This window comes from Nerophis ophidion, linkage group LG02, assembly GCF_033978795.1.
Source record: "Nerophis ophidion isolate RoL-2023_Sa linkage group LG02, RoL_Noph_v1.0, whole genome shotgun sequence".
NCBI classification, from domain to species: Eukaryota; Metazoa; Chordata; class Actinopteri; order Syngnathiformes; family Syngnathidae; genus Nerophis; species Nerophis ophidion.
The window spans coordinates 45,943,095-45,961,415 of NC_084612.1; the positions used below are offsets into that span (position 1 = coordinate 45,943,095).

The following is an 18,321-nucleotide window of genomic DNA, read 5'->3' on the forward strand; positions in this document are numbered from 1 at the left end:
AAACGTGCCCTGGACTTCACAGCCTCTGGTTGGAGTCCAGGGTCAGTGGAATAGTTGCTACTCAAGGATATTATGCCTTGAGGGGCTAGACCGGGTTCCTCCACGTGGGGGATGTCCTGGATTTCAACTGGCTGTGACGTTTGAAGGTTGTAGGCAAGACGTGTACTGAGACATTACTCAAAAAGCCCCTGAAAGGACTCTCTCCAGAGCAAACAGTCCACATCTGAGGAGAGCTTGTTGTGGTCCACAACGCCAGATTCCAGTGGGACCTTGTACCCACAAATCACTCCTCAACAGTGTAGTCAACTTGTTGCCAAGGTGTGTGTGGGGGAACTCCTCTATGCATGTGTGTATGCATGATTGATTAGTGAGCAGACTGCTGTGGATTCAGCAATGCAAGCTTAGCACGGTCAGAAAGGAGATGAAGGCAGCAAGTATTTCTGTTCATCCAACACTCCACTTGCATCTTATTCCATTGTGCAACGGGGAGTGATACATAAACAGGATGTACATTCATAAATATATGATGTATATTAATAAACATATATTCTTCATTCATAAATAGATGATGTACATTCATAAATATATGCTCTACATTCATATATATACCCTGAACATCCATAAATATATGATGTACATTAATAAATATATCCTGTACATTCATAAATATATGCTGTACATTCATTAATATATTCTGTACATTAATATATATATGCTCTACATTCATTAATATATTCTGTAAATTAAAAAATATATGCTCTACATTAATAAATATATGCTCTACATTCATAAATATATTCTGTACATGAATAAATATATGCTCTACATTAATAAATATATGCTGTAATAAATGTATGCTGTACATTCATAAATATATGCTGTACATTAATAAATATATGCTCTACATTCATAAATATATGATGTACATTAATAAATATATGCTCTACATTCATAAATATATGCAGTACATTCATAAATATATGATGTTCATTAATAAATATATGCTCTACATTCATAAATATATGATATACATTAATAAATATATGCTCTACATTCATAAATATATGCTGTACATTAATAAATATATGCTCTACATTCATAAATATATGATGTACATTAATAAATATATGCTCTACATTCATAAATATATGCTGTGCATTCATAAATATATGATGTATATTTATAGATATATGCTCTACATTCAAAAATGTATCATGTAAATTATACATTTATGCTCTACATTCATAAATATATTCTGTACATTAATAAGTATATGCTCTACATTAATAAATATATGCTGTACATTCATGGTAAATGGGTTGTACTTGTATAGCGCTTTTCTACCTCTTTTCAGGGAGCCCAAAGCGCTTTGACAGTATTTCCACATTCGCCCATTCCCAAACACATTCACACACTGACGGCGGGAGCTGCCATGCAAGGCGCTCACAGGGACCCATCAGGAGCAAAGGTGATGTGTCTTGCCCAAGGACACAACGGACGTGACTAGGATGGTAGAAGGTGGGGATTGAACCAGTAACCCTCAAATTGCTGGCACAGTCACTCTATCAACTTCGCCACACCGTCCCCATAAATATATGATGTACATAAAAAAATGGATGCTATGCATTGATAAATATATGATGTACATTCATTAATATATGCGCTACATTAATAGAAATCATTCATGACCACAGTTGAAAATAATAATTAAGCCAAAAATATTCCCACACACTGTACACTGTTTGCTCATTTTAAATGTTTTATTCATATATTGTTGGTATATCTTTATGTTCACAAGTCACACTTGGGGTATAGGCCAGGGGCCCCAAACCTTTTGACACTGGGGCCACATTGGGTTAAAAGCATTAGGCTGGGTGCCAGGCTATGTGTGTGTGTGTGTGTGTGTGTGTGTGTGTGTGTGTGTGTGTGTGTGTGTGTGTGTGTGTGTCAGATGCTTGTGGATGGCTACCAAAAGCGCCTTATTGCAGTGAAACTTGCCAAGGGACATGTAAGCAAATATCAACATTGCTGTATGTCAGTGGTTCTCAAACTTTTTTTGACATCCCCCACTTTGGACAAAGGGGAGTTTTCATGTCCCACCTGCCCCCATCGCCTAACAGATCGCTAATGCCAAGTTTAACATTTTCAAATTTATTGAACATCAAGTAACATCAAGTTGTATACATTCCAACTCAATAACATAAAATAAAATCAAGTTCAATAATAAATAAAATAACTGTGCAGCTGTGGTATAACTTGCATCAAGTTCAATAATAAATAAAATAACTTGCACCAAGTTCAATAATAAATAAAACAAAAGTGTTATAACTTGCATCAAGTTCAATAATAAATCAAATAACTTGCATCAAGTTCAATAATAAATCAAATAACTTGCATCAAGTTCAATAATAAATAAATTAAAAGTCCCACTTTTTCGTGTTTTGATAAAATTTACCGCGCTCACAACATCTGTTAAAACCTCATTGAGTTCGGGGCTGAGCTGCCTTGATGCGAGTGCTTCCCGGTGAATGACGCAGTATGTCCAATGCGCATTTGGCGCAACCCTCTTTATTAGAGCCTGCTGCCCTTTCTTGACCCTGCCATGGTCTGTGCGCCATCGGAGCAAAAGCCCACACAGTTTTCCCATTTAAGGTCATGTTCGTTGAGGAAACTGTCCATTATCTTGAACAGCTCATCAGCAGTGGCTCAATTTTTTATGTATTTGCAAAACAGTAAATCCTCGCACAGTGACTTGCCATTCACAAAGTGGACGTATGTGATGAACAGGCAGTCTTTATGGCTGTCAGTAGCTTCGTCCACTTATAAAGCAAAACGACTTTATTTTAATTTGTCTACAACAGGGGTCGGCAACCTTTACCACTCAAAGAGCCATTTTGACCTGTTTCACAAATGAAAGAAAACAATGGGAGCCACAAAACTCTTTTGAAATTCAAAATGAAATAACACTGTCTAATCCCCCTCTGATCCCCACAATTTCCCCCTCTGTCTTCCTTTTTTTCTCTTTCTATCCCTTGCTGCTCCAGCCCGGCTGCACAAAATGATAATATAAATAAATTTAATAAAGTCAAATTTAAATAAGGCAACAAGAGAAGTATCCTACACTTCTCTTCTGTAAAGTAAGTGTGAACAGCCGATATAGGCATCTACATCAACTATATGATTTGCCTGAGAAACTGGACAGGACAAAAAAATGTAAATATAAAATAAAATAAACAATTTTAAAATGAAATAACACTGCATATAAAGTTTTGTTTTTGCTTTGTGCTATGTATAAACAAACTATGATGGGTTACGTTTATGAAATCAATGAAGGACTGCAGAAAAAATGAAATAAAATTTCTGCATTCAACAAAACGTTTTTAACTCCGAAAAAGATGTCGGGTTGAAGGTTAAGTAAAATACTTAATGTCTATTTACGTCTTCCTTGTAGTAATGAAAAAACAAAATGCCGAACTTAAATTATTCACTGGCAGAAAACCAAAAAAGCCGTCCTCTCTCTCTGTGTCGTCATCCTTTTACTGGCGCCGTGCATCAGCTGCCAACCTAAATGATGAAATGTCTATTTCGCTGAACAATTAAAAAATGTGAATATATGCAAAAGTATAGGAAATTAAAATATTTATCATACGTAGTCAATGTGATTTCTGCTCATGAACCGCAGAGCACAGAGTCTCCACATCCTGGCTGTATGACGTCACCTTTATCTTCACACATTAATGTAAACTCTCATCTGTGAGGCGTGTGCCATGTTTGTTTTTAATAAAGTTCATGTTGGAGAACACCTGCTCACATACATATGTGGATCCAAAGATCGACAGGACTCCAAGTGCATACTTTTTCATGTTCACAAAAAAGTCGGGGATAGTATTCCAAGTTTCGAACACAAGTTTGTCTGGTTTGGGGAGGTTTTCAATATCACACTATTTGTGATTCTGAGCAAGAACGGCCTTCTGGCGTGAAACATCTTCAAGGTGCGCTTTCAGACGAATTAACTTGGACACCCACATGTCTCCGTCCGGAGACGCGCGTGGCCGTGGGCCTGTCCTGAGGTTCGACTAGCAGGATGACAAGCTGAGCTGGCCGTGACAAGCTGAGCCGCATCAGAGTGATCAAAGAGCCGCATGCAGCTCCGGAGCCGCCGGTTGCCAAACCCTGGTTTACGAGTTGTTCCTCAAGATCACTTGCAATGTCGCATATACGTCTCTCAACAGTGGGACAGCTTTTAATTTTGCTGCGCTTGTCTCGTCAAGCATGACTGACACCTTGTCTATTGAAGCGGGGAGAATCAGCTGCTCAACAATTGTGTGTGCTTTTTTGCATTGAGCAATTCTGTATGCAACTCTATATGAAGCCAATTTATCAATTTTGTGTAATTGTGGTCCACACATTAGCCTGCTACCCATCCGCGCGAAAGTTTGTTCCGCTTAGCCCCGCCCTCATTAGTTACTGTTGCGTCTGTCAAACTTTCGCTTCTACCTAGAAATTTAAAGCCTACAGGAAAATTAAGTAATTTACATTAATTTATATATCGGATTTCACAGACAGAATCTCAAAGTTATTTACAGTTTGTATAGAAAATCGGGTTGTTAAAAGAAAATCTAAGAATTAAAAAAAAAAAAAAAATAGTTAAAGTGAAATTTCCTCCCGTTCCTCGCGCCCCACCTGTCATGTCTCTATTCCCCACCAGTGGGGCGCGCCCCACACTTTGAGAAGCACTGCTGTATGTATACTTTTGACCCAGCACAGTTGCTCATATTTTCTGTAGAGCCAAAAGAAATTCATAAAAGAAGCAAACCTTATGAATGTTTTTTGTGAGCAACAAGTATGTGCTCCAATCACTACATCACAAAAAAATGAGTTGTAGAAATGATTGGAAACTCAAAACAGCCATGAAATTACGTTCTTTATACGCGTATGTACACTTTTGACCACCACTGCATATGCATATACAGTATATATTCAAATATTAAACATATTCAGTCCAATCAGACTAAATATATCAAACATTTAATGAATTGTAAAGTATCCCACACTTCTCTTACTGTACTGCAGCTTTAGATCATCTACATCAAAAAGATGATTTGCCTCAGCGGCGGGACAAGACACATTTGAATTAAAACAAGAAAACTCAGGACATTGTGTTGGACAGATCTAGTCCACGGACCGTAGTTTCTTTATGTTCCTTTATAAGATGTTTCTTTATAAGAGCAACGACTTGTTAAACCCATGTTGTACTCTCATTCCAGTTCACGTGAAAGCAGGAACCTGTGAGGTCATTGCTGCACACCGATGCTGCAACAAGAACAAGATCGAGGAGCGATCGCAGACCGTCAAATGCTCCTGCTTCCCAGGACAAGTGGCGGGGACCACGAGGGCGGCACCGTCTTGTGTGGACGGTAAAGGCTTTTTCATTGTGATGATGCATGGTGCACACCTGTTGTGAGTGTGTGTGTAAGCCTGAAGACTCACATTGGTCCTGGACCTTGGTGCTGGCATGGAGAGTGATAACACAGCCAGTCATTGTTGGTCCTGTAACTTGGTGCTGGAAGGGTGAGTGATAACACAACCAGTCGGTGTTGGTCTTTGATCTTGGTGCTGGCCCGGTGAGTGATAACACAACCAGTCGGTGTTGGTCTTGGACTGTGGTGCTGGGATTGTGTGTGATAACACAGCCATTCAGTGTTGGTCCTGACCTTGGTGCTGATATGGTGACTGATAAAAAAGCCAGTCATTTTTGGTCCTGGATCTTGGCACTGATATGGTGAGTGATAACACAGCCAGTCAGTGTTGGTCCAATACCATGGCGCTGATATGGTGAGTGATAACAAAGCCAGTCAGTGTTGGTCCTGGACCTTGGTGCTGGCTGACTAAGTGATAACACAGCCAGTCGGTTTTGGTCCTGAACCATGGTAGTGGCTGACTAAGTGGTAACACAGCCAGTCAGTGTTGGTCCTAGACCTTGGTGCTGGCATGGTGAGTGATAAAACAGCCAGTCAGTGTTGGTCCTGGACCTTGGTGCTAGCATGGTGAGTGATAACACAGCCAGTCGGTGTTGGTCTTGGACCATGGTGCTGGCATTCTGAGTGGTAACACAGCCAGTCGGTGTTGTTCTTTGACCTTGGTGCTGGCAGGGTGAGTGATAAAACTGCCAGTCGGTGTTGTTCCTGGACTTTGGTGCTGGCAAACGGAGTGATAACACAGCCAGTCGGTGCAACAGAAGTCAACAACCAATGGGTGTGTGTCCCTGAAAGACAGGGAAGGAGTTTGTTGCGTTTTCTCTTAACTGTCGTCTTAAGGGAGTCTTAAAGTCCTTGCCAGGTTCTTCCAAACAGGGAAAACAATCCAGATTAGAAGTTTGAGCATGTGAAAACAAACATTTCACTGTAATTGTCCATTTCAGATCCTCAAATTCATCATAGTTGGCAGAGCAGACAGCTTATCCAAGATTTAGTACAAAATTCACTAAAGTCCTGCCCATTCTTCTATTATTGGTGGCAGCTTTAGGTTACCAGCAATGGCTGCCAGAAACATACCAAGGTGTGAAGACAATCAGCAGATGTTATCATGGTTCCAAATACAAAACCCGTTTTCATATGAGTTGGGAAATTGTGTTAGCTTCCCAAAAAAATGCTCAGTCTTTTACAAGAACGGATGGGGCGAGGTACACCCCTTTTTCCACAACTGCGTGAGCAAATAGTCAAACAGTTTAAGAACAACGTTTCTCAAAGTGCAATTGCAAGACATTTAGGGATTTCAACGTCTACGCTCCATAATATCATCAAAATGTTCAGAGAATCTGGAGAAATAACTTCACGTAAGCAGCATGGCCGGAAACCAACATTGAATGACCGTGACCTTCGATCCCTCAGACGGCACTATATGAAAAACCGACATCAATCTCTAAAGGATATCACCACATGAGCTCAGGAACACTTCAGAAAACCACTGTCACTAAATAAAGTTTGTCAATACATCTGTAAGTGCAAGTTAAAGCTCTACTATGCAAAGCAAAAGCCATTTATCAACAACATCCAGAAACGCCGCCAGCTTCTCTGGGCCCGAGATCATCTAAGATGGTCTGATGCAAAGTGGAAAAGTGTTCTGTGGTCAGACGAGTCCACATTTCAAATTGTTTTTGGAAATATTCGACATCGTGTCATCCGGACCAAAGGGGAAGGAAACCATCCAGACTGTTCAAAAGCCAGCATCTGTGATGGTATGGGGGTGCATCAGTGCCCAAGGCATGGGTAACTTACACATCTGTGAAGGCACCATTAATGCTGAAAGGTACATACAGATTTTGGAACAACATACAGTATGCTGCCATCTAAGCGCCGTCTTTTTCATGGACGCCCCTGCTTATTTCAGCAACACAATGCCAAGCCACATTCAGCACATGTTACAACGGCGTGGCTTCGTAAAAAAAAGAGTGCGGGTACTTTCCTGGTCCGCCTGCAGTCCAAACCTGTCTCCCATCAAAAATGTGTGGCGCATTATGAAGCGTAAAATACGATAGCGGACACCCCGGACTGTTGAACGACTGAAGCTCTACATAAAACAAGAATGGGAAAGAATTCCACTTTCAAAGTTTCAACAATTATTTTCCTCAGTTCCCAAAAGTTTATTGAGTGTTGTTAAAAGAAAAGGTGAAAATGCCCTTTCCCAACTACTTTGGCACGTGTTGCAGCCAGGAAATTCTAGGTTAATTATTATTTTCCCCCAAAAAATTGTTTATGAGTCTGAACATAAAATATCTTGTTTTTGTAGTGCATTCAATTGCATATGGGTTGAAAAGGATGTGCAAATCATTGTATTCCGTTTATATTTACGTCTAACACAATTTCCCAACTCATATGGAAATGGGGTTTGTTGGTCAAAATCATCCAATTGTAAGGCATGTGGCAGCTCATTTCTGCCAAGAGTCCACTACGTGTCCATCAACAATGTTTTATCAGGACAGGCAGGTTTCCCTGAACACAAACTTCTCGCTGAGAAGATCTTGTGAATTTTGTTAACAGGTCAGTTGATCAATTCCATCCTTTTTAGATTTTAGAGAGCATTCCTATGCTGATGACACCCAACTCTACATGCCCCTAAAGCTGACCAACACGCCGGACTGTAGTCAGTTGGAAGCGTGTCTTAATGAAATTAAACAATGGATGTCCGCTAATTTTTTGCAACTTAAAGCCAAAAAAACGGAAATGCTGATTATCGGTCCTGCTAGACACCGACCTCTATTTAATAATACAACTTTAACATTTGACAACCAAATAATAAAACAAGGTGACTCTGTAAAAAATCTGGGTATTATCTTCGACCCAACTCTCTCCTTTGAGTCACACATTAAAAGCATTTCTAAAACGGCCTTCTTTCATCTCCGTAATATCGCTAAAATTCGCTCCATTTTGTCCACTAAAGACGCCGAGATCATTATCCAAGCATTTGTTATGTCTCGTCTCGATTACTGTAACGTATTATTTTCCGGTCTCCCCATGTTTAGCATTAAAAGATTACAGTTGGTCCAAAATGCGGCTGCCAGACTTTTGACAAGAACAAGAAAGTTTGATCATATTACGCCTGTACTGGCTCACCTGCACTGGCTTCCTGTGCACTTAATATGTGACTTTAAGGTTTTACTAATTACGTATAAGATACTACACGGTCTAGCTCCATCATATCTTGCCGACTGTATTGTACCATATGTCCCGGCAAGAAATCTGCGTTCAAAAGACTCCGGCTTATTAGTGATTCCTAGAGCCCAAAAAAAGTCTGCCGGCTATAGAGCGTTTTCCATTCGGGCTCCAGTACTCTGGAATGCCCTCCCGGTAACAGTTCGAGATGCTACCTCAGTAGAAGCATTTAAGTCTCACCTTAAAACTCATCTGTATACTCTAGCCTCTAAATAGACCTCCTTTTTAGACCAGTTGATCTGCCGCTTCTTTTCTTTTTTCTCCTATGTCCCCCCCTCCCTTGTGGAGGGGGTCCGGTCCGATGACCATTGATGAAGTACTGGCTGTCCAGAGTCGAGACCCAGGATGGACCGCTCGTCGGGACCCAGGATGGACCGCTCGCCTGTGTATCGGTTAGGGACATCTCTGCGCTGCTGATCCGCCTCCGCTTGAGATGGTTTCCTGTGGACGGGACTCCGGCTGCTGTCTTGGATCCGCTTTGAACTGAACTCTCGCGGCTGTGTTGGAGCCACTATGGATTGAACTTTCACAGTATCATGTTAGACCCGCTCGACATCCATTGCTAGGGGGGGGGGGTTGCCCACATCTGAGGTCCTCTCCAAGGTTTCTCATAGTCAGCAGTGTCACTGGCGTCCCACTGGATGTGAATTCTCCCTGCCCACTGGGTGTGAGTTTTCCTTGCCCTTTTGTGGGTTCTTCCGAGGATGTTGTAGTCGTAATGATTCGTGCAGTCCTTTGAGACATTTCTGATTTGGGGTTATATAAATAAACATTGATTGATTGATTGATTCTAGAAAGGGGCTCCAAGAAAGAAAAAAACAGGGAGATATAAGAGAGATGCAAGCACACATGCATCCATCCATTTCCTACCGCTTGTCCCTTTTAGGGTCGCGGGGGGTCGATGGAGCCTATCTCAGCTGCATTCGGGTGGAAGGCGCTGTACAACCTGGACAAGGACACATGTCTGCCTTCATTAAGAACCTGAGAGAGAAAATCAACAATTAATCAAACTTTATAATAAAGCGTTTTTCGTACATAAAAAAATGCAGCATAAAGTGATTTATAGACTTAAAGACAATACCCTAATGACCCACATCCCTATAACACACACACACACACACACACACACACACACACACACACACACACACACACACACAACATTTTGTGACGGTTAGCTGGCATCGTGGTGCGGGTTCGTTCTGTCTAATATGCAGTCGGACTTGGACACAGCGTGAAAGTAAGAAATGAGGATTTAGAGTACTTATACAGACTAAGAACAGAAAAACTTGCACTAGGCACTAAAGGCAAAACAAACAGAACTAGCATGGGAGCTACAAAGAACTAAAAGCACTAGCATGTGAGCCAGGGAACAAACAAGGGAAGCATAGCGCGGAAGCTAGCAAGTACAAAAACAGTCTTTACCACAATCTAGGATGCGAGAGCGAGTAAACGGAAAAGGCAGGCTTAAATAAGGAGAGTAATTACAAAGCAAGTGCACGTAAAAAACAAAAGGTAGGTGACACTAATGTGTAGCTATGGCAACCGAACAAAACAAGAAGTGCCACAATGAACTAAGGAAGTCAAATACCAGCAGAATACGATACAGAAACAGAACTAAAACCGAATATGACATGATCCGAGCAGCGGATCTTGACACATTTCCCTTCAATGAAGTTTTATCTAAGTCCAAGTCTATCTATTCCTCAATCTCGTTACGCTGTGTAATGACAATAAAGCTGATTTTGGTTCGGATTCTGATTCTGAAGTCTAATTCTTGTTGTTCTAGTTCAGACTTGTCAAGATGTTGATGATGCTGTTTCTTGTTCAGCATCCCTGGTGGCCCAGAAATGGTGGTGCCAGATGCATCCCTGCATGGACGCTGAGGAATGCAAAGTGCTGCCAGACCTAAAAGGATGGAGCTGCAGTAGGGGCAACAAAGTCAAGACCACCAAGGTTGGTGTCATTTTGGATCCAATCACAAACATTCTGGCCTGCAAACAATGGAAAAAGAATTGCTGAGCAATACATGAGACCAGGAAGCTTCCTAAACAAAAGCATTAGGCTGCTTGAAGAGATGAAGGTCTGGGCTGCTGGTCTCCACCTATCACGAATCACCACCCCCTCGCCAAGCCACCTCCTCTATTATTCATGTCTACACTCTTTTATTTTAGTCGGGTTAATAATTCAGACTCTCCCACACATAGAAGACGGCATCACCACCACAAAGCTGATCTGGATCTGAGGGGGTGATCACACCAGGACAAGCAAACTTCACACCTAATGTTCTGCACATGTGAACGCAATGATCCGCACCCAAACATCTGCACCCAAACATTTGCACTAAAACATCTGCACCCGAACATCTGCACCCAAACATTTGCACTAAAACATCTGCACCCGAACATCTGCACCCAAACATTTGCACGAAATCATCTGCACCAGAACATCTGCACCCAAACATCTGCACCCAAAAATCTGCACCCAAACATCTGCACCTGAACATCTGCACCCGAATATCTGCACCCAAAGTTGGACATACATACATTAGCTGCTACGTGTTCTATAGTTGGGTGTATACACAGTCGATGTTTGTGTTCTATAGTTGGATGTACATACAGTAGATGTACCTGCTGGTTGTGTGGCACAAGTAACCCTTTTCTAGTGTTTCACTCTGTGATCCTGGTGTATTCTTCTCATCAACTCATTTCTTACTGTCTGTTTAAAGATGGCCGTAGTAATCAAAGTCTGTGGGTCCCAGAGAGTTATTTGGGGAAAGTGTGTATTCTTTTTCAGATCTTCTTCTGACATTCCATCCATCCGTCCATCTTCTTCCGCTTATCTGAGGTCCGGTCGCGGGGGCAGCAGCCTAAGCAGGGAAGCCCAGACTTTCATCTCCGCAACCACTTCGTCCAGCTCTTCCCGGGGGATCCCGAGGTGTTCCCAGGCCAGCATGGAGACATAGTCTTCCCAACGTGTCCTGGGTCTTCCCCGTGGCCTCCTACAGGTTGGACGTGCCCTAAACACCTCCCTCGGGAGGGGTTTGGGTGGCATCCTGACCAGATGCCCGAACCACCTCATCTGGTACACAGATGAGTTGGTTCAGTCCGGTACCCCATACTTTCTGAGCACTCCCCACAGGACTTCTCGAGGGACACAGTCGAATACCTTCTCCAAGTCCACAAAGCACATGTAGACTGGTTGGGCAAATGACCAGGACGAAAACCGCACTTAATCACAGCTCAATAGTGTGATTAGTCATGATTAATCACAGCTCAATAGTGTGATTAGTCATGTTTAATCAGATCTCAAGTGTGACTAGTCATGACTAATCACAGCTCAAGAGTGTTATTAATCTGATTTGAAAAAAAAATCCCTTGACGTCCCAGATTGAAAGTCAACATTTTCTCCATACCATACCATACCATACAAAATCATGTCATATCATATCATAACATACCATACCAACTTTATTTATAAAACCCTTTAGAAACAACCACAGTTGAAAAACAAAGGGTTGTACACCTCAAATAAATACAGGCAAAGGACAGACTAAATAAATAACATTTAAAACAGAAGTAAATTACACATTGAAAAAGCAAATACAAATGATCTTTAGAACAATGTGTTGGATGAAAAGCAGTTAAAAAGTTAAAAACAGTAAAAAAAATTAGAAACAGTTTAAATTCTCATTCTGGGTTGAAAGCCAGTGAATAAGAATGGGTTTTGAGAAGGGTTTTAAAAGCAGTCAAAAAAGGGGCCCGTCTCGAGAACAGAAGGTTCTGTCCCCTCTGAGCTTGCATTTTATAAAAAAAAAAAGCTCTACATAAATATAATTGACTTCACTTCACTTCACACGCTTTGATGTGGCTACCTCCAGGAGCAGCTGATCAGCTGGCCTGAGGGAGCGGGTGGGGTCAGAGAGGTAGAGCAGCTCAGAGAGGTAAGGCAGGGCAAGACCACGTGAGAATTTGAAAAGGAGTAAGATCATTTTAAACTGGACTGTAAAAGACACAGGCAGCCAGTGGAAGGAGGCTAAATCAGGAGTCATGTGCTCTCTTATTCTTGCAATCTTTGGGTAGTCAGTAAGTCGTCTGCGGACACAGGAACGGTCGCTGCAGTGGACAAAGTGTGGATGTTTGAGGCTGGCAGTGTCGTTGCTGCACATACCTTCATTTAGTCAACTTCTGTGATCGGCTTCAAACATCACACCTGGAGCAGCCTTCTTTGTCCTTTTCCCCCCCTCGTGTGATTACTCACTCGCAGCCACGCCCACAACACCCACAACACCCACAACACCCGCAACGCCCACAAAACCCACAACACCCACAAGACGCTCGCTGGGAGGTTTTCACCTGGCCGCAGCCTGTTTACTGCAGACCTGATTCAGTGTCATGGCCTGCTTCAACAATTGCTGAACTGCGTCGCAGAGCAGTGAAACTGTGATGGCGTCTCCCAACACGGCGAGCGGGAAAGATCACACTTGCAGAGAAAAAGATGCCATCGTTGTGTAGCTAGTGAGGCAGCCTCTGCCAGTTTCATTAATAAACAACAATAACCAAAGAGCACACAGCATGTGTCATCACCACACATGTATGACATCAACACTGATGTGTGGCATCACCACTGATGTGTGATATCACCACACATGTGACATCACTACAGATATGTGACATCACTACTGATGTGTGATATCACCACACATGTGACATCACTACAGATATGTGACATCACTACTGATGTGTGATATCACCACACATGTGACATCACTACTGATGTGTGACATCACCACTGATGTGTGATATCACCACACGTGTGACATCACTACTGGTGTGTGACATCACCACTGATGTGTGATATCACCACACGTGTGACACCACCACTGATGTGTGACATCACCACTGATGTGTGATAACAAAACACGTGTGTGACATCACCACTGATGTGTGATATCACCATACGCGTGTCATCACCGCTGCTGTGTGACATCACCACACACGCGTGAAATCACCACGGATGTGTAAGGTTTTTAAATGACATGAGTCCTTCATTACGTGTGAGGGCAAACTGACTGTGGCACGACAGGAAATATGTGTGGAGATGACAGCCAAGACATATTGGAAGTCTTGTCTTTTTCTCATTGGCAGTGAAAACAACATGTCTTACCTCACTACAGCCGTTGTGTTGGGAGTGAAGACAACATGTCTTACCTCCCTACAGCCATTGTTGTGTTGGCAGTGAAGACAACATGTCTTACTTCACGACAGCCATTGTTGTGTTGGCAATACAGAGAACATGTCTTGCCTCACTACAGCCATCGTTGTTTTGGCAGTGAAGACAATGTGTCTTACCTCACTACAGCCATTGTTGTTTTGGCAGTGAAGACAACATGTCCTACCTAACTACAGCCATTGTTGTGTTGGCAGTGAAGACAACATGTCTTACCTTACTACAGCCATTGTTGTGTTGGCAGTGAAGACAACATGTGATCTGCAATCCAATCCTCACCAGTGATCTACAATCCTATCCTCACCTGTGATATACAATCCTATCGTACCCTGTGGTCTACAATCCTATCCTCACCTGTGATCTACAATCCTACCCTCACCTGTGGTCTGCAATCCAATCCTCACCTGTGATCTGCAATCCAATCCTCACCTGTGATCTACCATCCTATCCTCACCTGTGGACTACAATCCTATCCTCACCTGTGGTCTACAATCCTATCCTCACCTGTGATCTAAAATACTTTCCTCACCTGAGATCTACAATCCTATCCTCACCTGTGGTCTACAATCCTATCCTCACCTATGATGTACAATCCTATCATCACCTGTGGTCTACAATCCTATCCTCACCTGTGATCTGCCATCCTATTCTCCCCTGTGGTCCAAAATCCTATCCTCACCTGTGATCTACAATCCTATCCTCACCTGTGATCTGCAATGCTATCCTCACCTGTGGTCTACAATCCTATCCTCACCAGTCATCTGCAATCCTATCCTCACCAGTGACATACAGCAGCGGTTCTCAAATGGGGATACGCGTACCCCTGGGGGTACTTGAAGTTATGCCATGGGGTATGTGGGATTTTTTTAAAAATATTCTAAAAATAGCAACAATTCAAAAATCTTTTATAAATATATTTATTGAATTATACTTCAACAAAATATGAATGTAAGTTCATGAACTGTGTAAAAAAATACAACAATGCAATATTCAGTGTTGACAGCTAGATTTTTGTGGACATGTTCCAAACATATTGATGTAAAGATTTATTTTTTTGTGAATAAATGTTTAGAATTAAGTTAATGAATCCAGATGGATCTCTATTACAATCCCCAAAGAGGGCACTTTAAGTTCATGATAACTTCTATGTGCAGAAATCTTTATTTATAATTGAATCACTTATTTATTTTTTAACAAGTTTTTAGATATTTGTATATATTTTTTTCCAAATAGTTCAAGAAAGACCACTACAAATGAGCAATATTTTGCACTGTTCAATGAATCAGAAACTGATGACATAGTGCCTTTTTTTATTTCTTTATCTCTTTTTTTCAACCAAAAAATGTTTTGCTCTGATTGGGGGTTACTTGGATTAAAAAAAATGTTCACAGGGGGTATATCACTGAAAAAAGGTTGAGAACCACTGGTCTACAGGGTAAGATACAAACACATCTGTTAATACTAGCCGTTTGTGTAACAGGGTCATGTGCAATCATGTCATCACTTTAAGCCAAGTGTATGTTCTTTTTTCAGCACACTTATTGTATGCAACACTTTAGCACTATATCATGTGTCCATATAACAGTATGTAGAGGTCGTTTCCGACCGGATCCACGGATACCACGTCACAGGAGTCAGGCGTGCTGTTTATTAGAGTTTTTTAATCAGCATATGACGTAATGCACAATCGTCTCAGTATGATCTTTTGAGATGTTTCTCTCCAGTTTCTCCCACCCCTCTCCTTCGCTGGCCGCTCACTGTTAAAGACAACAGCTGATTAGATTAACACGTACCACCTGCTAAATCTAATCACTTGCCAGCTGTCTCTCTCTATCCCAGTGGTTCTCAAATGGGGGTACGCGTACCCCTGGGGGTACTTGAAGGTATGCCAAGGGGTACGTGATATTTTTTTAAGATATTCTAAAAATAGCAACAATTCAAAAATCATTCATAAATATATTTATTGAATAATACTTCAACAAAATATGAATGTAAGTTCATAAACCGTGAAAAGAAATGCAACAATGCAATATTCAGTGTTGACAGCTAGATTTTTTGTGTACGTGTCCCATAAATATTGATGTTAAAGATTTATTTTTTTGTGAAGAAATGTTTAGAATGAAGTTGATGAATCCAGATGGATCTCTATTACAATCCCCAAAGAGGGCACTTTATGTTGATGATTACTTCTATGTGTAGAAATCTTTATCTATAATTGAATCACTTGTTATTTTTATATATTTTTTTCCAAATAGTTCAAAAAAGACCACTACAAATTAGCAATATTTTGCACTGTTATACAATTTAATACATCCGAAACTGATGACATAGTGCTGAATTTTACTTCTTTATCTCTTTTCTTCAACCAAAAATGCTTTGCTCTGATTAGGGGGTACTTGAATTAAAAAAATGTTCACAGGCGGTACATCACTGAAAAAAGGTTGAGAACCACTGCTCTATCTCACACATCCCTGGCCCCTAGTCAATGGTGCTCCGCCCTCAACACCATTGACTGAGACAGTGACGTTTTGCTCCTGCAGCACGCTGACCACACCCTCACCCCACTCAGTACATGGTGACTTTATTCTTCATCTGAGTTAAGGTCAGCCGACTATTTTATACGGCTGTCTATTTTGTTTAATTAGTACTTTCATATATCGGATTCTGTGAGTTGTATTGCACAGTTTTTGTCTGATGTTGGTGTATAACTGGACTTGTTGGATGGAGCGTCAACCTGTTATGGACTTGATGGATGGAGCATCAACCTGTGGGCGTAACCTGCATCTGGCATGTTGACATTGCGTATGTTTGTTCATGTGTATTGTCCCATTGAACACTGATAAAACACTTGAAAGACATGGTGTCAGGACTTTCTCAAACAGTGGGACAGACCAAAGTTGAGTTGGAAAAAATGCGGGTGTTTTGAAATGATGGAATGTTGGTGTGACAGTAGCGCTCCTTGGACCCGTGGTTGGGACCACTACTCCTAAGAAATCCATCCCACACTAGCAGTGATATTCTCTCATGTGTTGAAGTGATACTGTGGACCACATCAATAGTATCTTCTTCTCCTCCAGTGCCTTCAGATTAAAGAGTGCTGGCAAAAAAGCAAATGGCAACAAAACAAAGTCAGCACAATTAGTATTCTCAGCCCCCATTTTAGGAGGTGGTATTTACTTTCACTTTGATTGATGGTGCGGAGAAAGGCTTTATTGTGTAAATTGATGGACTGTTTATGACAACTAACACTTATCTCTGTTCACTTTCTTTCCAGGTCACACGGTAGTTTCCAGCAGAGCAGAAGTGGATATCACTGTAGGACACTTTTTCTTTTGTCTTAGGGATTTTTGGAAACTCCAGACCAATGGGGACTTTGGTCAAAAGGACAGTGAAGAGGAGTCGTGGAAGACTGCCTGTCCTAGAAGATGACTGACATCCACGTCTCCAACTGTCTTTGTATTATAGTTTGACTCCCACACACCAGAGGACTCGGCCTTGAAGATATTTATTAGCTCAGAACAACAACAAAAAAAACGTGATGTGAAACCTTTGTCTTTTCCCCAAAGATATGTTTGTGTTGTCGCTCAAGTGACATCAGCATTTTCAATCATCCACTTGTTGGGCTGCTAAGTGGTCCTTGCAGAGACCAGGTGTCCATGAAGGGTGGGTTACAACAAAACATCCACCAGGTTGAAATAGTATTTGTTGTTTTCAGACACCACCATTGATGACGGTAGCATCTGAATAGATCTAACCACATCGAGATACTGTCTCTTTAAATGCACATTTCAGCTCAACATAATTCTCCATTGAATAATTGTGCCATCACCTTATGTTAATACCCTCACATCTGAATCCAAACAATACCCTGAGATGCATTACTAATATGCAACTGTGCCAATGTTCAATACTTGGTTTCTGTGTTAAAATGTGTTAGTAAATACAAAACAAATAATTACAAATAGGTATTTATTAAAGGTTTAACAATGAGCTCTGCTGTCCACTTGTTTACTTACACATTTGCAAGTACTGTACTGTCTGACGTAGTACAATGTGACATAGTACAGTCCGACACAGTACAGTCTGACACAGTACAGTGTGACATAGTCTGCATGCTGTTGGAAATTGCAATTCTCAGACATTAGATAGCATTAGTGTATAGACTACAATGTGTTGCCTTAGCCGGAATGTAGTCTTTGCCATTTAGGTGAGTAGGTACCTCCCACCTCCAAAGTCCTGCACCTCAGGATAGGCCCCTCCCAACTCCAAAGACATGCACCTGGGGATAGGTTAATTGGCAACACTAAATGGTCTCTAGTGTGTGAATGTTGTCTATCTGTGTTGGCCCTGTGATGAGGTGGTGACTTGTCCAGGGTGAACC

At 41.5% G+C, this 18,321-nt stretch overlaps 1 protein-coding gene across 1 annotated transcript in view; it reads left to right on the top strand.

Annotated features, from left to right (window-relative positions):
- tafa3a (TAFA chemokine like family member 3a) overlaps positions 1-17,911 on the top strand; it is an 85,533-nt gene extending 67,622 nt beyond the window's left edge. Inside the window, exons 3-5 of the mRNA XM_061884929.1 lie at positions 5,268-5,417; positions 10,543-10,667; positions 17,215-17,911. Coding sequence (XP_061740913.1) covers positions 5,268-5,417; positions 10,543-10,667; positions 17,215-17,226 — 287 coding nt within the window. The 3' untranslated portion in view covers positions 17,227-17,911. The remainder of the gene's footprint in view (positions 1-5,267; positions 5,418-10,542; positions 10,668-17,214) is intronic.
- Positions 17,912-18,321: the final 410 nt, after the last annotated feature.